Below are 12,512 nucleotides of genomic sequence, written 5' to 3'. Positions count from 1 at the left end.
GAGGGAGAGGGAGAGAGAGAGGGAGAGAAAGGGGGTAGAGGGGAGAGTTTGGGAGAGGTAAAAGGTGTTACCTGCGTTTTAATTAGCCCCGTGAACAGCAGAGAGAGAGAGAGAGAGAGAGAGAGAGAGAGAGAGAGAGAGAGAGAGAGAGAGAGAGAGAGAGAGAGAGAGAGAGAGAGAGAGAGAGAGAGAGTGTATTATGATATTAAAGACAAAAGTTTACAGTTTTATGTTGCTCTCTTTACGATCTTTCTCTAATCCTTTCGTACACACACACACACACACACACACACACACACACACACACACACACACACACACACACACACACACACACACACGGTACAGTTATGGGTCCCGTGAGGTAAGGAAGATAGACAGAAGTAATAAATCAAATTATCGCGGTGAAATCTTTCTCTCCGCCTTTAAATATTTTCCAAACGCTTGCACTTATACTCCTGGGAATCTTTTAGGTCAGTTTTCCCTTGCAATAAACCCTCCTTCCATTTTCTTTAGCTTGGATTTCGCGTTTTCTTTCTTTCCTTATTTTTTTATGGCGTCTATTCCTTCGCAGCATTGTTCTAGAGTTTTTTTGTTTAGGTTTTCTTTTATATATTTTTTTTTATTTGCCTTTTATTTTCCTAAGCTTTTGTACCTTGCTTCATTTAACCTGCCGGGTATTTTAACTTTATTATTTACTTTACGGTGACAAAAATATGGTGTTTTTTTGAAAGGTGTTTTCTTTTTTTCCCCCCACCCCCCCTGACTGTGTTGGTTCCATTAGCGGAGTTGGCACTTTATATAAAGGCTTAACTTTTTTTTGGCCTCCTTTTGTTTTGTTTTTTTACTTACTTTTTTTTCTTTATCTCTTTCCCGCGCGATGTGTGTGTATATATATATGTGTATGTATTTTTGAATGGAGGATCAGGCGGCAAAAGTGAAATAAAATAAATAAATGAAAAAAAAAATATCTGCATAAACTGGCCGCTATATTTTTCTTTCAATGGAGGGTGGTTGCTCACTTTCCGTAATGGTTCTCTCTCTCTCTCTCTCTCTCTCTCTCTCTCTCTCTCTCTCTCTCTCTCTCTCTCTCTCTCTCTCTCTCTCAGGAAAATGAGTGCAGTTGTCTCTACCAAAGCTAAGAGAGAGAGAGAGAGAGAGAGAGAGAGAGAGAGAGAGAGAGAGAGAGAGAGAGAGAGAGAGAGAGAGAGAGAGAGAGAGAGAGAGAGAGAGAGAGAGAGAGAGAGAGAGAGAGAGAGAGACTCGAGAATCCCCTATTTCAACCACTAGCATCGTTATAGATCACAAAAAAACAGCGACAAATAAGAACAAACGCGGAAACAAACACAAACGAAGGAAAAATAGGAGGAGGAGGAGGAAGAGAGAAAAAGAGAAAGAGAAAGAGGAAGAGGAAGACTAGGGCAACGAGGAGACAACACGAACACACATCCACGCATTCTTCAACCCCCTCCCCCCAACACACACACCCTCTCCCCTACATACTTAAACTCCTTCTCGCTATAACAAACATCAACTTGACTAAATTCCTTCGTAATCTTTCCTCAGGGACGTAAAACTTTGCCTTCCTTCGCCGCTTAACCTGAGGCGAGGTGGAGTGAGGGGGAACACAAGCAAAGTTTAACAAGAAGGCCCATTAACACACACCTTTTGGGCGTCCAGCTAGGTGAAACAAACTCACCTGGCTGGGATGAAGTAAAGGTAAGGCTACACAAGGGAACACAAAGGAAGGACAGGTTGTAGTGACTCTGTTAGTGTGGATAAGGGTGAAATAGGGACAAAAGAAGCGTAGATGAGGAAGGAGAGAGAGAGAGAGAGAGAGAGAGAGAGAGAGAGAGAGAGAGAGAGAGAGAGAGAGAGAGAGAGAGAGAGAGAGAGAGAGAGAGAGAGAGGGTTCTTTACCTGCCTCTGCCACTAATTAGTATCACCTGTAAGTACTTCAAAGCAACACAGGTGAATCGTGATGGTCTAAAAATGGATGAAGATGAAAGAGATTAATCCATTCTCTCTCTCTCTCTCTCTGTCCCTCTCTCTCTCTCTCTCTCTCTCTCTCTCTCTCTCTCTCTCTCTCTCTCTCTCTCTCTCTCTCTCTCGCTTGCTCATACAGTCCTTGATCTTTTCTTTCTCTACTCAAATAAACTCCACTCACAGCCTTTTCCTCCTCCTCCTCCTCCCTCTCCTCCTTCCCCTCCCCCTTCTCCTCCTCCTCTTCCTCCTCCTCTATTCAATAATGTTCTCATACACATAATTCACTAGAAGTAGTAGTAGTAGTAGTAGTAGTAGTAGTAGTAGTAGTAGTAGTAGTAGTAAAAGTAGTAGTAGTAGTAGTAGTAGTAGTAGTAGTAGTTTCAGTATTATTATTATTATTATTATTATTATTATTATTATTATTATTATTATTATTATTATTATCACCATCATCATCATCATCATCATTAGCCAAGCCTCTTTATACACCAATTCTAACAGCTAAATACTCTATGCAACGCGTATACCCCTGATATACACCTTCAAATAACACGTAATGCAACTCTAACATATAACTCTTAACCAACCCTCGCACACCTTCCACTTACCTGTGCTGTAGAAGGCATACTCGTCGAGGCTTCGCAGGTTGTTGGAGCGAAGGGTCAGAGTGTGAATCTTCGTGTTATTTAGCTCCTCTGGCACACGTCCGAGTTCCACGTTGTCGCAGAACACCAAGCCGAGGTCCGGGCCAGTGTTCGAACAAGTGCACTGAAGGAGGCGAGAGAGGGGAGGTGGCTGAGACGGCTGGCGTGGAGGGTTCCGGAGAAATGGATGACTTTTGGATGGTTTATGGGTGAGTGAAGGATTGTGAAGGAAGGTTTATGGGTGAATGAGTGACTTCAAGAGCGTTTATGGGTGAATAATGGGTTGTAATGGGATGAGGGTATGCAAATGTAAGGGTGGGTGTTTGGAAAGCCTTGCTTGGATGTTTTAGGGAAGTGGATGAACTCTGGATGGTTTGTGGATGAGGGAAGGACAGTAATGGGTAAAATGAGTGAGTGGAAGAAGTTAGGAAGGTGATTGAAAAGACTAGTATGGGTAAATCTCAGGACTTACAGCGTATGAGTGAATTTGATGGATGGATGAATAAAGAGATGAGGATGGGTATTGCAAAGAGAAAGGTGCTTGTTAATATAGGGAAGGGGTAACTTAGCAATAATTTAAGGGTGAATAGTTAGCTAGAAGAGGATGGATATGAACACTATAAAGGATGGTATGAAAGGGAGGGATCTGTTGAGTTATGAGTAAATGGATGAAGGATTATGGGTGAATGAATAATCTTTTTAGGGGACATAGATAATACAAGGGAAAAATGGTTGATATTTGAGATAGTAGCTGTGTGTGTGGGGAGTAGGGATGCTGAGTCTAATGGGTAATGAATAACTGAATGAGGCTGTAGGGCATTGTGGCAGAGTGAGTCATTGCGAGGGGTGAATATAAGTACCTGAAAAGAAAATAGAATAGACAATCCGAAAAAAATAGAAAAGAGGAAAATAACTTGAGATAACTGACAAGGGATGAATATAGATATCTGAAAACATAATAAATAACCAGAAAAAAAACAATAAAAAGAGGAAAAAATGGCTTCTTTGAGACAGATGATAAGCAGAAAGGTAATGAGAATAAGGATCAAACTTGACTGACTAACTGAATGAATGAATGAATGACTGAATGACTCTACATGTTTATAAGAGTAGCCAAACTTCTGACGGTGAAGTAAGATGATCAACACACAAGGAAAGAATAAAAAGTCCGCAAGTTTTCCTTCCTGAAGTGGAGCAAATACTCAAGACTGCAAAGCAAGATCCAAAGTAAATTAGATAAACTTTCCGAAGTGACTGAAGATAAATGATTGGAACGATCACGAAGACTTGTGAAAAATAAACACTGAAACTTCACATGAAAGCGAATTAATCATCACAAGAGAAGAAGGAGAAGGAGGAGGTCATTTTATCTTTATAGGGCGAGACGGTAATAAAATGCCAATAAACTTTTAGGCCAAACGAAGACCTTAAGTACGTGAAAAAAAGATGGACGATACAAAAAAAAAAAAAATAAAATAAAAAATAAATAAATAAAATAAAAAATAAATACATAAATAGATTAATAAAAGGTAAAAAAAGAAAAAACAAGTGTGAAACGACAATTTTTCTTATCTTATTACTGTCTTATTACTGTCTAAAGAAAATATTGAAGTATATGAAAAATTCTGATGAGGAGAAATATCAGTATCATGTAGAAATTCTCCACATTACAAAAGAAGCTGATTATAAGTTCAATTCTTCTTTTTTTTTTTACTCTGTTTGTTTGTTACTGTTCTCATAGAAAAAGAAAATAAAAAAAATAAGAATATGAATAAAAAGATGAACTAAAAGACTCATTACAAAACAAAACAAACCAGGTGACACAATAACATTTTCTTCCTTGCTTAGTTATTAAATTCCCGTGTGATTAAGTCCAGCAAGGGGATTAAACACGCAAAAGAGAGAAAGTAACCGTACTTTTCTAGCTTTCATCCGCAGGTAGAAGCTTATTGCGAGGAGAGAGAGAGAGAGAGAGAGAGAGAGAGAGAGAGAGAGAGAGAGAGAGAGAGAGAGAGAGAGAGAGAGAGAGAGAGAGAGAGAGAGAGAGAGAGAGAGAATATAAAGCTTGTTTGGTTATTATATTCAGAACATAACATATATTTTAGAATGCCATTAAAAGATTAACAATCCACCTTAGTCATCTACATTAAGTGTACATAGGAATGACTATTGACGAGAGAGAGAGAGAGAGAGAGAGAGAGAGAGAGAGAGAGAGAGAGAGAGAGAGAGAGAGAGAGAGAGAGAGAGAGAGAGAGAGAGAGAGAGAGAGAGAGAGAGAGACAGACAGACAGACAGACAGACAGACAAAAATAACCACAATCTAGAGAGACAAAGACAGACAGACAGACAGACAGACAAACATTCAGAGAAACAGACAGAAGAGAACAGGTAAGGCAACAAACACTAAGAATATAAGAAAGAAGAGGAAGCAGGGAGAGAAAGAATAATGCGAAGACGAAAGAGAAGAAGAGAACGAAAATGAAACATACACTGAAAAAGGAACAAGAACAAAAACATCAACAACAACAAGAAGAAGAACAAGAAAAATGAAGAGGACAGAGAAAAGGAAGACGAAACCTGAAAAGAGAAAAAAGAAAGAAAAGAAAAATACACCACCACCACCATCACCACCACCACCACCACCACCACAACAACCACAAAAAAACAACAAAACACACTACCTAACAAAACCAGTCAGGTGTAGGACAGGTAGGGCGGCTCGGGGTTACGGCTCAGGTAGCAGGCCATTCTTACCTGAGCGTTGAAGTTACACCTGGGATAATCGCCAGGAAGGTCATAGCGGTTGGGCCGTCGTGGATCGTTCACGTGAGGGCGGTAGTGGGTGAGACGTCCGTTAATAGGGTACCTGGAAGGGAAGGTGTGACAGGTGAGCGACGAGAAAGAGATGGATTGGAGAATAGAAGGGAGAGAGACTGAGGGAGGGCATGGAAGCAGAGATGGTGGGGGAAAACGAAAGAGAGAGAAAGGGAGATGTGCATAGGCAGATAAGTAGAGAAGGAAATAGAGGCAGAGAGAGAGACGAAGGACAAAATGAACTAATATGAAGGAAGAAAGAAATGAATAGGTGAATGAGGAAGGAAAATGTAAGGAAAAAAGTTAAAATATGAAGAAAAACACGACGGAATAAAGGAAAAGGGAAACATGAAAGGATAGTAAGATAAAGAGGAATGGTAAATCGGACAAAAGGAACAAATATGAAGGAAAAAAGATGAATAGATGAATAGGAAAAAATATATAAAAAGCAAAAGATATGAAGAAAAAATGAAGGAATAAAGGAAAAGGGAAATTTGAAAGGATAGCAAGACAGAAAGGAATTTTAAATCAGAAAGGACAAAGAGGAATGGGTGATAAAGGAAAGGACGAAGGGAAAGAATGGAAGAGGAACAAGTGTAAAGGAAGAAAGGGTGAAAGCAAAAGGACGGAAAGGAAAAGGGAAAGGGGGAGTGAAAGGAGAAGAGTTAAGATAATGGTCCTTTTTTGCATACCTATACCATTCTCTCTCTCTCTCTCTCTCTCTCTCTCTCTCTCTCTCTCTCTCTCTCTCTCTCTCTCTCTCTCTCTCTCTCTCTATGATCTCGTTTTCCATACTCTCGTTTCCCTTCCTTTCCTCCCACATTCTTGATTTTCACTGCTCCTCCTCCTCCTCTTCTTCTTCTTCCTCCTCCTCCTTTCTCCTTCCAACGTCTTCCTCTTCACCTTACTTCATCATCTTACTTCGTAACCTCTTCCTCCTTCTCTTCCATTCACACTTGTCTTCATTCTTCTTCATATCTTTACGTTCTTCTGATATTCACCCTCATTTTCTTTTATCCTTTCGTATTCTTTTCCTTTCCTTTTTATATCAATTTTTTTTCTTTCGTATCTTTTTTCTTTCCCTTTAAAATGAAGGCTTCCTTTGATTGTGAATATCTGTTGGTTGGTTCTGTCTGTTTGTATGTGTTTTCGTGTATTTTGGTTCTGATTCCTGCACACACACACACACACACACACACACACACACACACACACACACACACACACACACACACACACACACACACAATAGTAGTAGTAGTAGTTTACTGACAAAATGTGTTTACAGAGAATAAATATGGCATTTTTTCCTAGAAAGTAATAATACTTAACAATGAATGTCGGAGTAAAATCATAATTAGAACTAAAATATTTTGTCCAAATAAAACCATAAATGCATAGAATTAATATTAACAACTCTTATTAGTTATAAAAAAAAGAAAGTCACTCAACACAAAATGACGAAGAATCAAAAATGTAAAAAATTTTATATATATATATATATATATATATATATATATATATATATATATATATATATATATATATATATATATATATATATATATATATATATATATATATAAGAAAATGACACACAATTGATTACTTACTTGGTCAGGTGAGTGTTCTGCACCACCTGGGTCGCACCTGACAGGTACGCCCAGGTCATTAGCAGAAAGGTAATCAGGAGAACCATCGAACCGAGCTTAATCTCCCACATCTGTTGAGGAAGAATGTACACGTGTTAGGCAGAGGGACTTAGAGGAACACAAAGAAATAAATAAAACCAACAGTGGATTGTGGCAGTGAGAAAATACAGGCTGATGGAAGGCCTAGCCTAACCTAACCTAATGTAACCTAACCTAACCTAACCTAACCTAACCTAATGTAACCTAACCTAACCTAACCTAACCTAACCTAATGTAACCTAACCTAATCTAACCTAACCTAACCAAATCTAACATAATTTAACCTAACCTTATCTAACCTAACCTAAGCTAACCAAATCAAACCTAACAAAGTCTAACGAAATCTAACCTAACCTTAAAAATTTCCTCATTTCTCTAGTCTATATAATACGAACAGTCCTTCTTCCTCCTACAAGTCTGTGATAAACTACAGTCTAAAAAGTCTATGGTAGTAAAAGTTAAGGCTCATCTCCACCAAACATATATTTATTTATGTATTTATGTGTAGAATTGCTGTTACTTAAATAATGGATAAGGATTTTTTTTTTTTGGTCTTATGAGTCTGTGATAAAGTGTACACAAATCCAAAGAAGTCTGGGATAATAAAAGTTAAGGCTTCTCCCCACCAAACATGTATTTATCTATTTATTTCAGTGTACGTTACTGTGTAGAGTTGACCAGTACAAGGTCACATAAGGGATAAGTTTTTTTTTTCTTTCTGTCATACGACTCTCATAAGAAGTCTATGTTAGTAAATATTAAGGCTCCTCCCCACCAAACATATCTATTTACTCATTTCAGTGTGCGTTACTGTGTGAAGTTGACCAGTACAAGATTATATGAGGGATAAGAATTTTTTTTTTTATGCGTCAGATTTCAATGTAACTCAGATGCAATTTTTCCACCTTAACCATTTCTTTCCCTCAATTTCCTGCCTCGTGGTGTCTAATTGCATTAAATTTTGAGATGCACACTGGAAAGTGAGACCGAGAGAGAGAGAGAGAGAGAGAGAGAGAGAGAGAGAGAGAGAGAGAGAGAGAGAGAGAGAGAGAGAGAGAGAGAGAGGAGAGCATTAATTCGGTAACACGCGTTCGGCATTAAGGAAGACCCGCTCTCCAATCACCAATCACACGAGCAAGAGGCGCCGCTGATTTCACCGCAATTAGAGACGGATTTCTGAGGATTATCCCACTTGGAGGAGGAGGAGGAGGAGGAGGAGGAGGAGGAGGAGGAGGAGGAGGAGGAGGAGGAGGAGGAGGAGGAGGAAGTAAAGGACGGGTCAGGGAAGGTGATTCAAAAGGAGGAGGAGGGAAGTGCATGAAGGAGAAGATAGGTTGAAGGAGGAGGAGAAGTGGGAGAGGGAAAGGAGAAGGAGGAGGAGAACGAGGAGGAGGAAGAGGGAAAGCTGACAGGAAAGGTGATGCAGAAGAAACAAGGGGATAAATAAAAATGGAATAAAAGGAGGAAGAAAAGAAGAATAAAGGAGGAAAGTGATGTACATGGAGAACAAAAATTAAAGGAGCTGGAAAGGAGGAAGATAAGTTGAGAAGGAAGACAGAAAAAACACAAGGAAAGAAAACGGTGAAGAGAGGAATAACGGAAAAGAGAAATGGCGAATTAGAAAAACAGGAAGGAAAACGGAGGAGGAAAGAAAATGGGAGTACTTTTGAGCAGTATCTTTAATGTTGCAGAGAGAGAGAGAGAGAGAAAAGAAAAAAAAAACAATCTGACTTGCAAATCGAACACACTCACATAAAAGTAGAAATAAGAAACCTTAATGCACGGAAGGAAGTGAAGAAACAAACAAGAGAGAGAGAGAGAGAGAGAGAGAGAGAGAGAGAGAGAGAGAGAGAGAGAGAGAGAGAGAGAGAGAGAGAGAGAGAGAGAGAGACGCCATAATAATAGAGGAAGATAATCAGTGAGATCAAGATGAAAAATTGAGAAGAAGAAAAACCGACAAGGTGAAAAATACGAGAAAGTTTAAAAAGGGAAATTAATTAAGGAGAACAATGAGGACACAGGAATGCAACTCAAAAGGGAATTGAGGAGTAAAGCAGAGAGATTAGAAGGGAAGGAAAGAGACAAACAAGAATGAAAGATTAGATGCTAGAGTTTGAAGCGGATTCGAATGTGTATAAGGATCTGGTTCATGTTTAACTAGAAGAGAATTTATTTATTTATTTTTTTGGAAAGGTATCTGAATTTTGTTAGTGGTTTCAGTCTGCGGTGAAAGTCTGCTGTGTTTCAATAAGTCTGCGGTGAAAAATTGCTGTGTTTCAATAAGTCTGCGGTGAAAGTTTGCAGCGTTTCACTAAGTCTGTGGTGAAAATATGCAGCATTTTACTAAGTCTGCGGTGAAAGTTTCTCTCATTTCACTAAGTCTACGGTGAAAGTTTGCAGTATTTCAGTAAGCCTGCGGTGAAAGTTTGGCGCATTTTACTAGAGTCTATGTAGAATCTGTATCATACTCTACTAAAGTTAGGCTGAATGGAACACAGAAAATATTGACCCTACGAATAATGATTGCCACTTTCAATAAGTCAAATCAGAACTACTACTACTACTACTACTACTACTACTACTACTACTACTACTACTACTACTACTACCACCACCACTACCACCACCACCAATTACAACTCACTACATACAGCATACAAATAACAAATGACTAAAGAGAGCATAATGAGCAAGCAACCCACATATGCACCTCTCTTTGATGACCCAATTAACTCGTACCTAAGAATAAAAATAATGGTCAAAAGAAAATGAGAGAAAAAGCAGGAAAAAAAGTCGATAAGAAATTCATCAAAGCAGAAAATGAAGGGAGAGAGATACCAAATACTAATGATAGTGAGAAAAGACGACCAATTAAACAGAGATAAAAATAACTGAGAGTAAAAATAAGAATACTGAACGCATAGGAAGAAAATGAGTAATTAAAAAAAAGGAAAGAGGAAAAGGAAAGGAAAAAAAGGATGGACGATCACAGAAGAAAAACAGTAAGATAGGAAAGGAGAGTAGAAAACAAGAAACAAATAAAGAAAGAGAAGAATTAAGAAACATAATACATGCAACAGAGGAGACAAGGCAGAAAAGGTGAAGGAAAAAAATAAGAAAAAATAAAGGAAGAGAAAGAGAAAAGGAAGAAATGAGGAGAAAGGAAGAGAAATAACAGGAAAACAACAGATAGAGAAAGACAAATGAATCATTGTTTACCTTTGCAGGCAGGTGTGTCCTTTTAATCTCTCTCTCTCTCTCTCTCTCTCTCTCTCTCTCTCTCTCTCTCTCTCTCTCTCTCTCTCTTCACACTCATGCGTTTCCTATTTTTTTCCTTCAGTTCCATTTATCTTTTGTTTTCATTTGTACTTCGAAGAAGGAAGAGGAGAGGGGAGAAGATGGAAAAGGAGATGAGAAAGAGAGAGAGAAAGGGGAACGAGCAAAAGGAAGAAGATGAGACGTGAGGGAAGAGAAGAAAAGGAAAAAAAAATGAGGGATGAGAAAGAGAGGGAGTGAGGAAAATTAAGGGAAAAATTAAGGGATAGAAGAGGGAAAAAAGAAAAGAGGAAAGATGTGGCAGAAGATAAGCGCTGGAAACAAACGATAAAGGAAGAAGAGAGAGAGAAAAGAAGACAGACAAAAGAAAACAAGTGTGACAAAAGGTAAGTCACAGAGACAGATGATAAAGGAAGACAAGAAATAAGTAAGGGGGACAGAAAGAGGGGAAGGAAGGGAGGGTGAAGGTGTAGCAGGTGAGATATCCCCTTTGTCCCTCACCTTGAAACACCTGGTGCACGAGGGGACACATTTGATCCTCTCACCATCATGGAGAGTGAGGCATGAGGGGAAATAAAGAGGAGGAGAAACAGATAGATGGGTAGGGAGATAGACGGAAAAAAAGATACATAGATAGATAGATAGATAGATAGATAGATAGATAGAAAGGAAGATAGACAGACGTATAGATAAGTAAGTGGATAGGTAGATAGATGAGTAGAAATAAAGATAGATAGATAGAAAGATAGACAGAAAGACAGATTGGTAAGTAGACAGATAGGTAGATAGGGTGAAATAAGGACAAATAGACAGCTAAATAGATAGATAGACAGACAGATAGATAGATAGATAGATAGAGAGAGAGAGAGAGAGAGAGAGAGAGAGAGAGAGAGAGAGAGAGAGAGAGAGAGAGAGAGAGAGAGAGAGAGAGAGAGAGAGAGAGAGGCTATTTTGTAATTCTTTTTAATTATATATGTAGTTACTACAGACTTGCTTTTTCCTAAGAACATACAAATTCTCTCTCTCTCTCTCTCTCTCTCTCTCTCTCTCTCTCTCTCTCTCTCTCTCTCTCTCTCTCTCTCTCTCTCTCTCTCTCTCTCTCTGTGTGTTTCCCATATGCGTGTTTTCTTTTAGTGTTCCTCCTCCTCTCATCTTCTTCCCTCCCATGTATCTATTTCCTCCTCCTCCTCCTCCTCCTCCTCCTCCTCCTCCTCCTCCTCTTCCTCCTCCTCCTCCTCCTTCCTTTCTCCATATACGCATTTCTTTCCTGGGTTCTCTTTCTCCTCCATTTAATACAAGTTTACGTTACTACGCTGTCGTTCCGTTTCCTTTGTATTTTGTTCTAATGGGAATAATACTCTCTCTCTCTCTCTCTCTCTCTCTCTCTCTCTCTCTCTCTCTCTCTCTCTCTCTCTCTCTCTGCAATTTTGTTTTTATATTTTACTGTTTATTTTCTTCTGCTCGTGTCTATCCAATCTTTTGCTCTTTTTTTCTTCTTCTTCTTTCTCTTCCTTATCCTCCTTTTCCTCATCCTATTCTCTCCTCTTCCTTCTCTTCCTCCTCTTCATCGCAACATCCTTTCCTTCTTTCGTTCTAACACTCCTCTACCTCCTCCTCCTCCTCTTAAACCTTCCACTCCTCCTTCAATCCATCGCAACATCCTTCCCTCCTCCTACCACTCTTCCTCTTCCTCCTCCTCTTCTCTCTGAACAGCAGCAACAACAACAACAACCCGGTAGCGAATTTTTACAAAGAGCATAGACCATTTTCCAAGCGATTCTCTCCCCAGCCACCGCTACACGAGGAAGATGATAGCGTGTGTCGGTATGTCTGTTGCATCTCCAGACTCACCGTGGGCCAGAGAGGGAGTGAGAGGGAGGAGGAAGTGAAAGGGAGGAGAATAAAAGTGCAGAGGAGAATAGGGAGTGGATGTGTGGATGTAAACGAAGGGAGAGGAATAGATAGATAGATAGATAGATAGATAGATAGATAGAGAGAGAGAGAGAGAGAGAGAGAGAGAGAGAGAGAGAGAGAGAGAGAGAGAGAGAGAGAGAGAGAGAGAGAGAGAGAGAGAGAGAGAGAGAGAGAGAGAGAATGTTCA

At 39.3% G+C, this 12,512-nt stretch overlaps 1 protein-coding gene across 1 annotated transcript in view; it reads right to left on the bottom strand.

Moving 5' to 3' along the window:
• Positions 1-10,959, bottom strand: part of LOC135113513 (chaoptin-like) — a 34,256-nt gene extending 23,297 nt beyond the window's left edge. The window contains exons 1-5 of the mRNA XM_064028752.1: positions 10,913-10,959; positions 9,838-9,874; positions 7,058-7,167; positions 5,385-5,496; positions 2,595-2,754 (exon numbers count right to left, since the gene is read on the bottom strand). Coding sequence (XP_063884822.1) covers positions 2,595-2,754; positions 5,385-5,496; positions 7,058-7,167; positions 9,838-9,874; positions 10,913-10,959 — 466 coding nt within the window. The remainder of the gene's footprint in view (positions 1-2,594; positions 2,755-5,384; positions 5,497-7,057; positions 7,168-9,837; positions 9,875-10,912) is intronic.
• Between the last annotated feature and the right edge of the window lie 1,553 nt (positions 10,960-12,512).

This window comes from Scylla paramamosain, chromosome 26, assembly GCF_035594125.1.
Source record: "Scylla paramamosain isolate STU-SP2022 chromosome 26, ASM3559412v1, whole genome shotgun sequence".
NCBI lineage: Eukaryota > Metazoa > Arthropoda > Malacostraca > Decapoda > Portunidae > Scylla > Scylla paramamosain.
The sequence above is the reverse complement of the archived record's forward strand: the minus strand, read 5'-3'. Positions and strand labels throughout refer to the sequence as shown.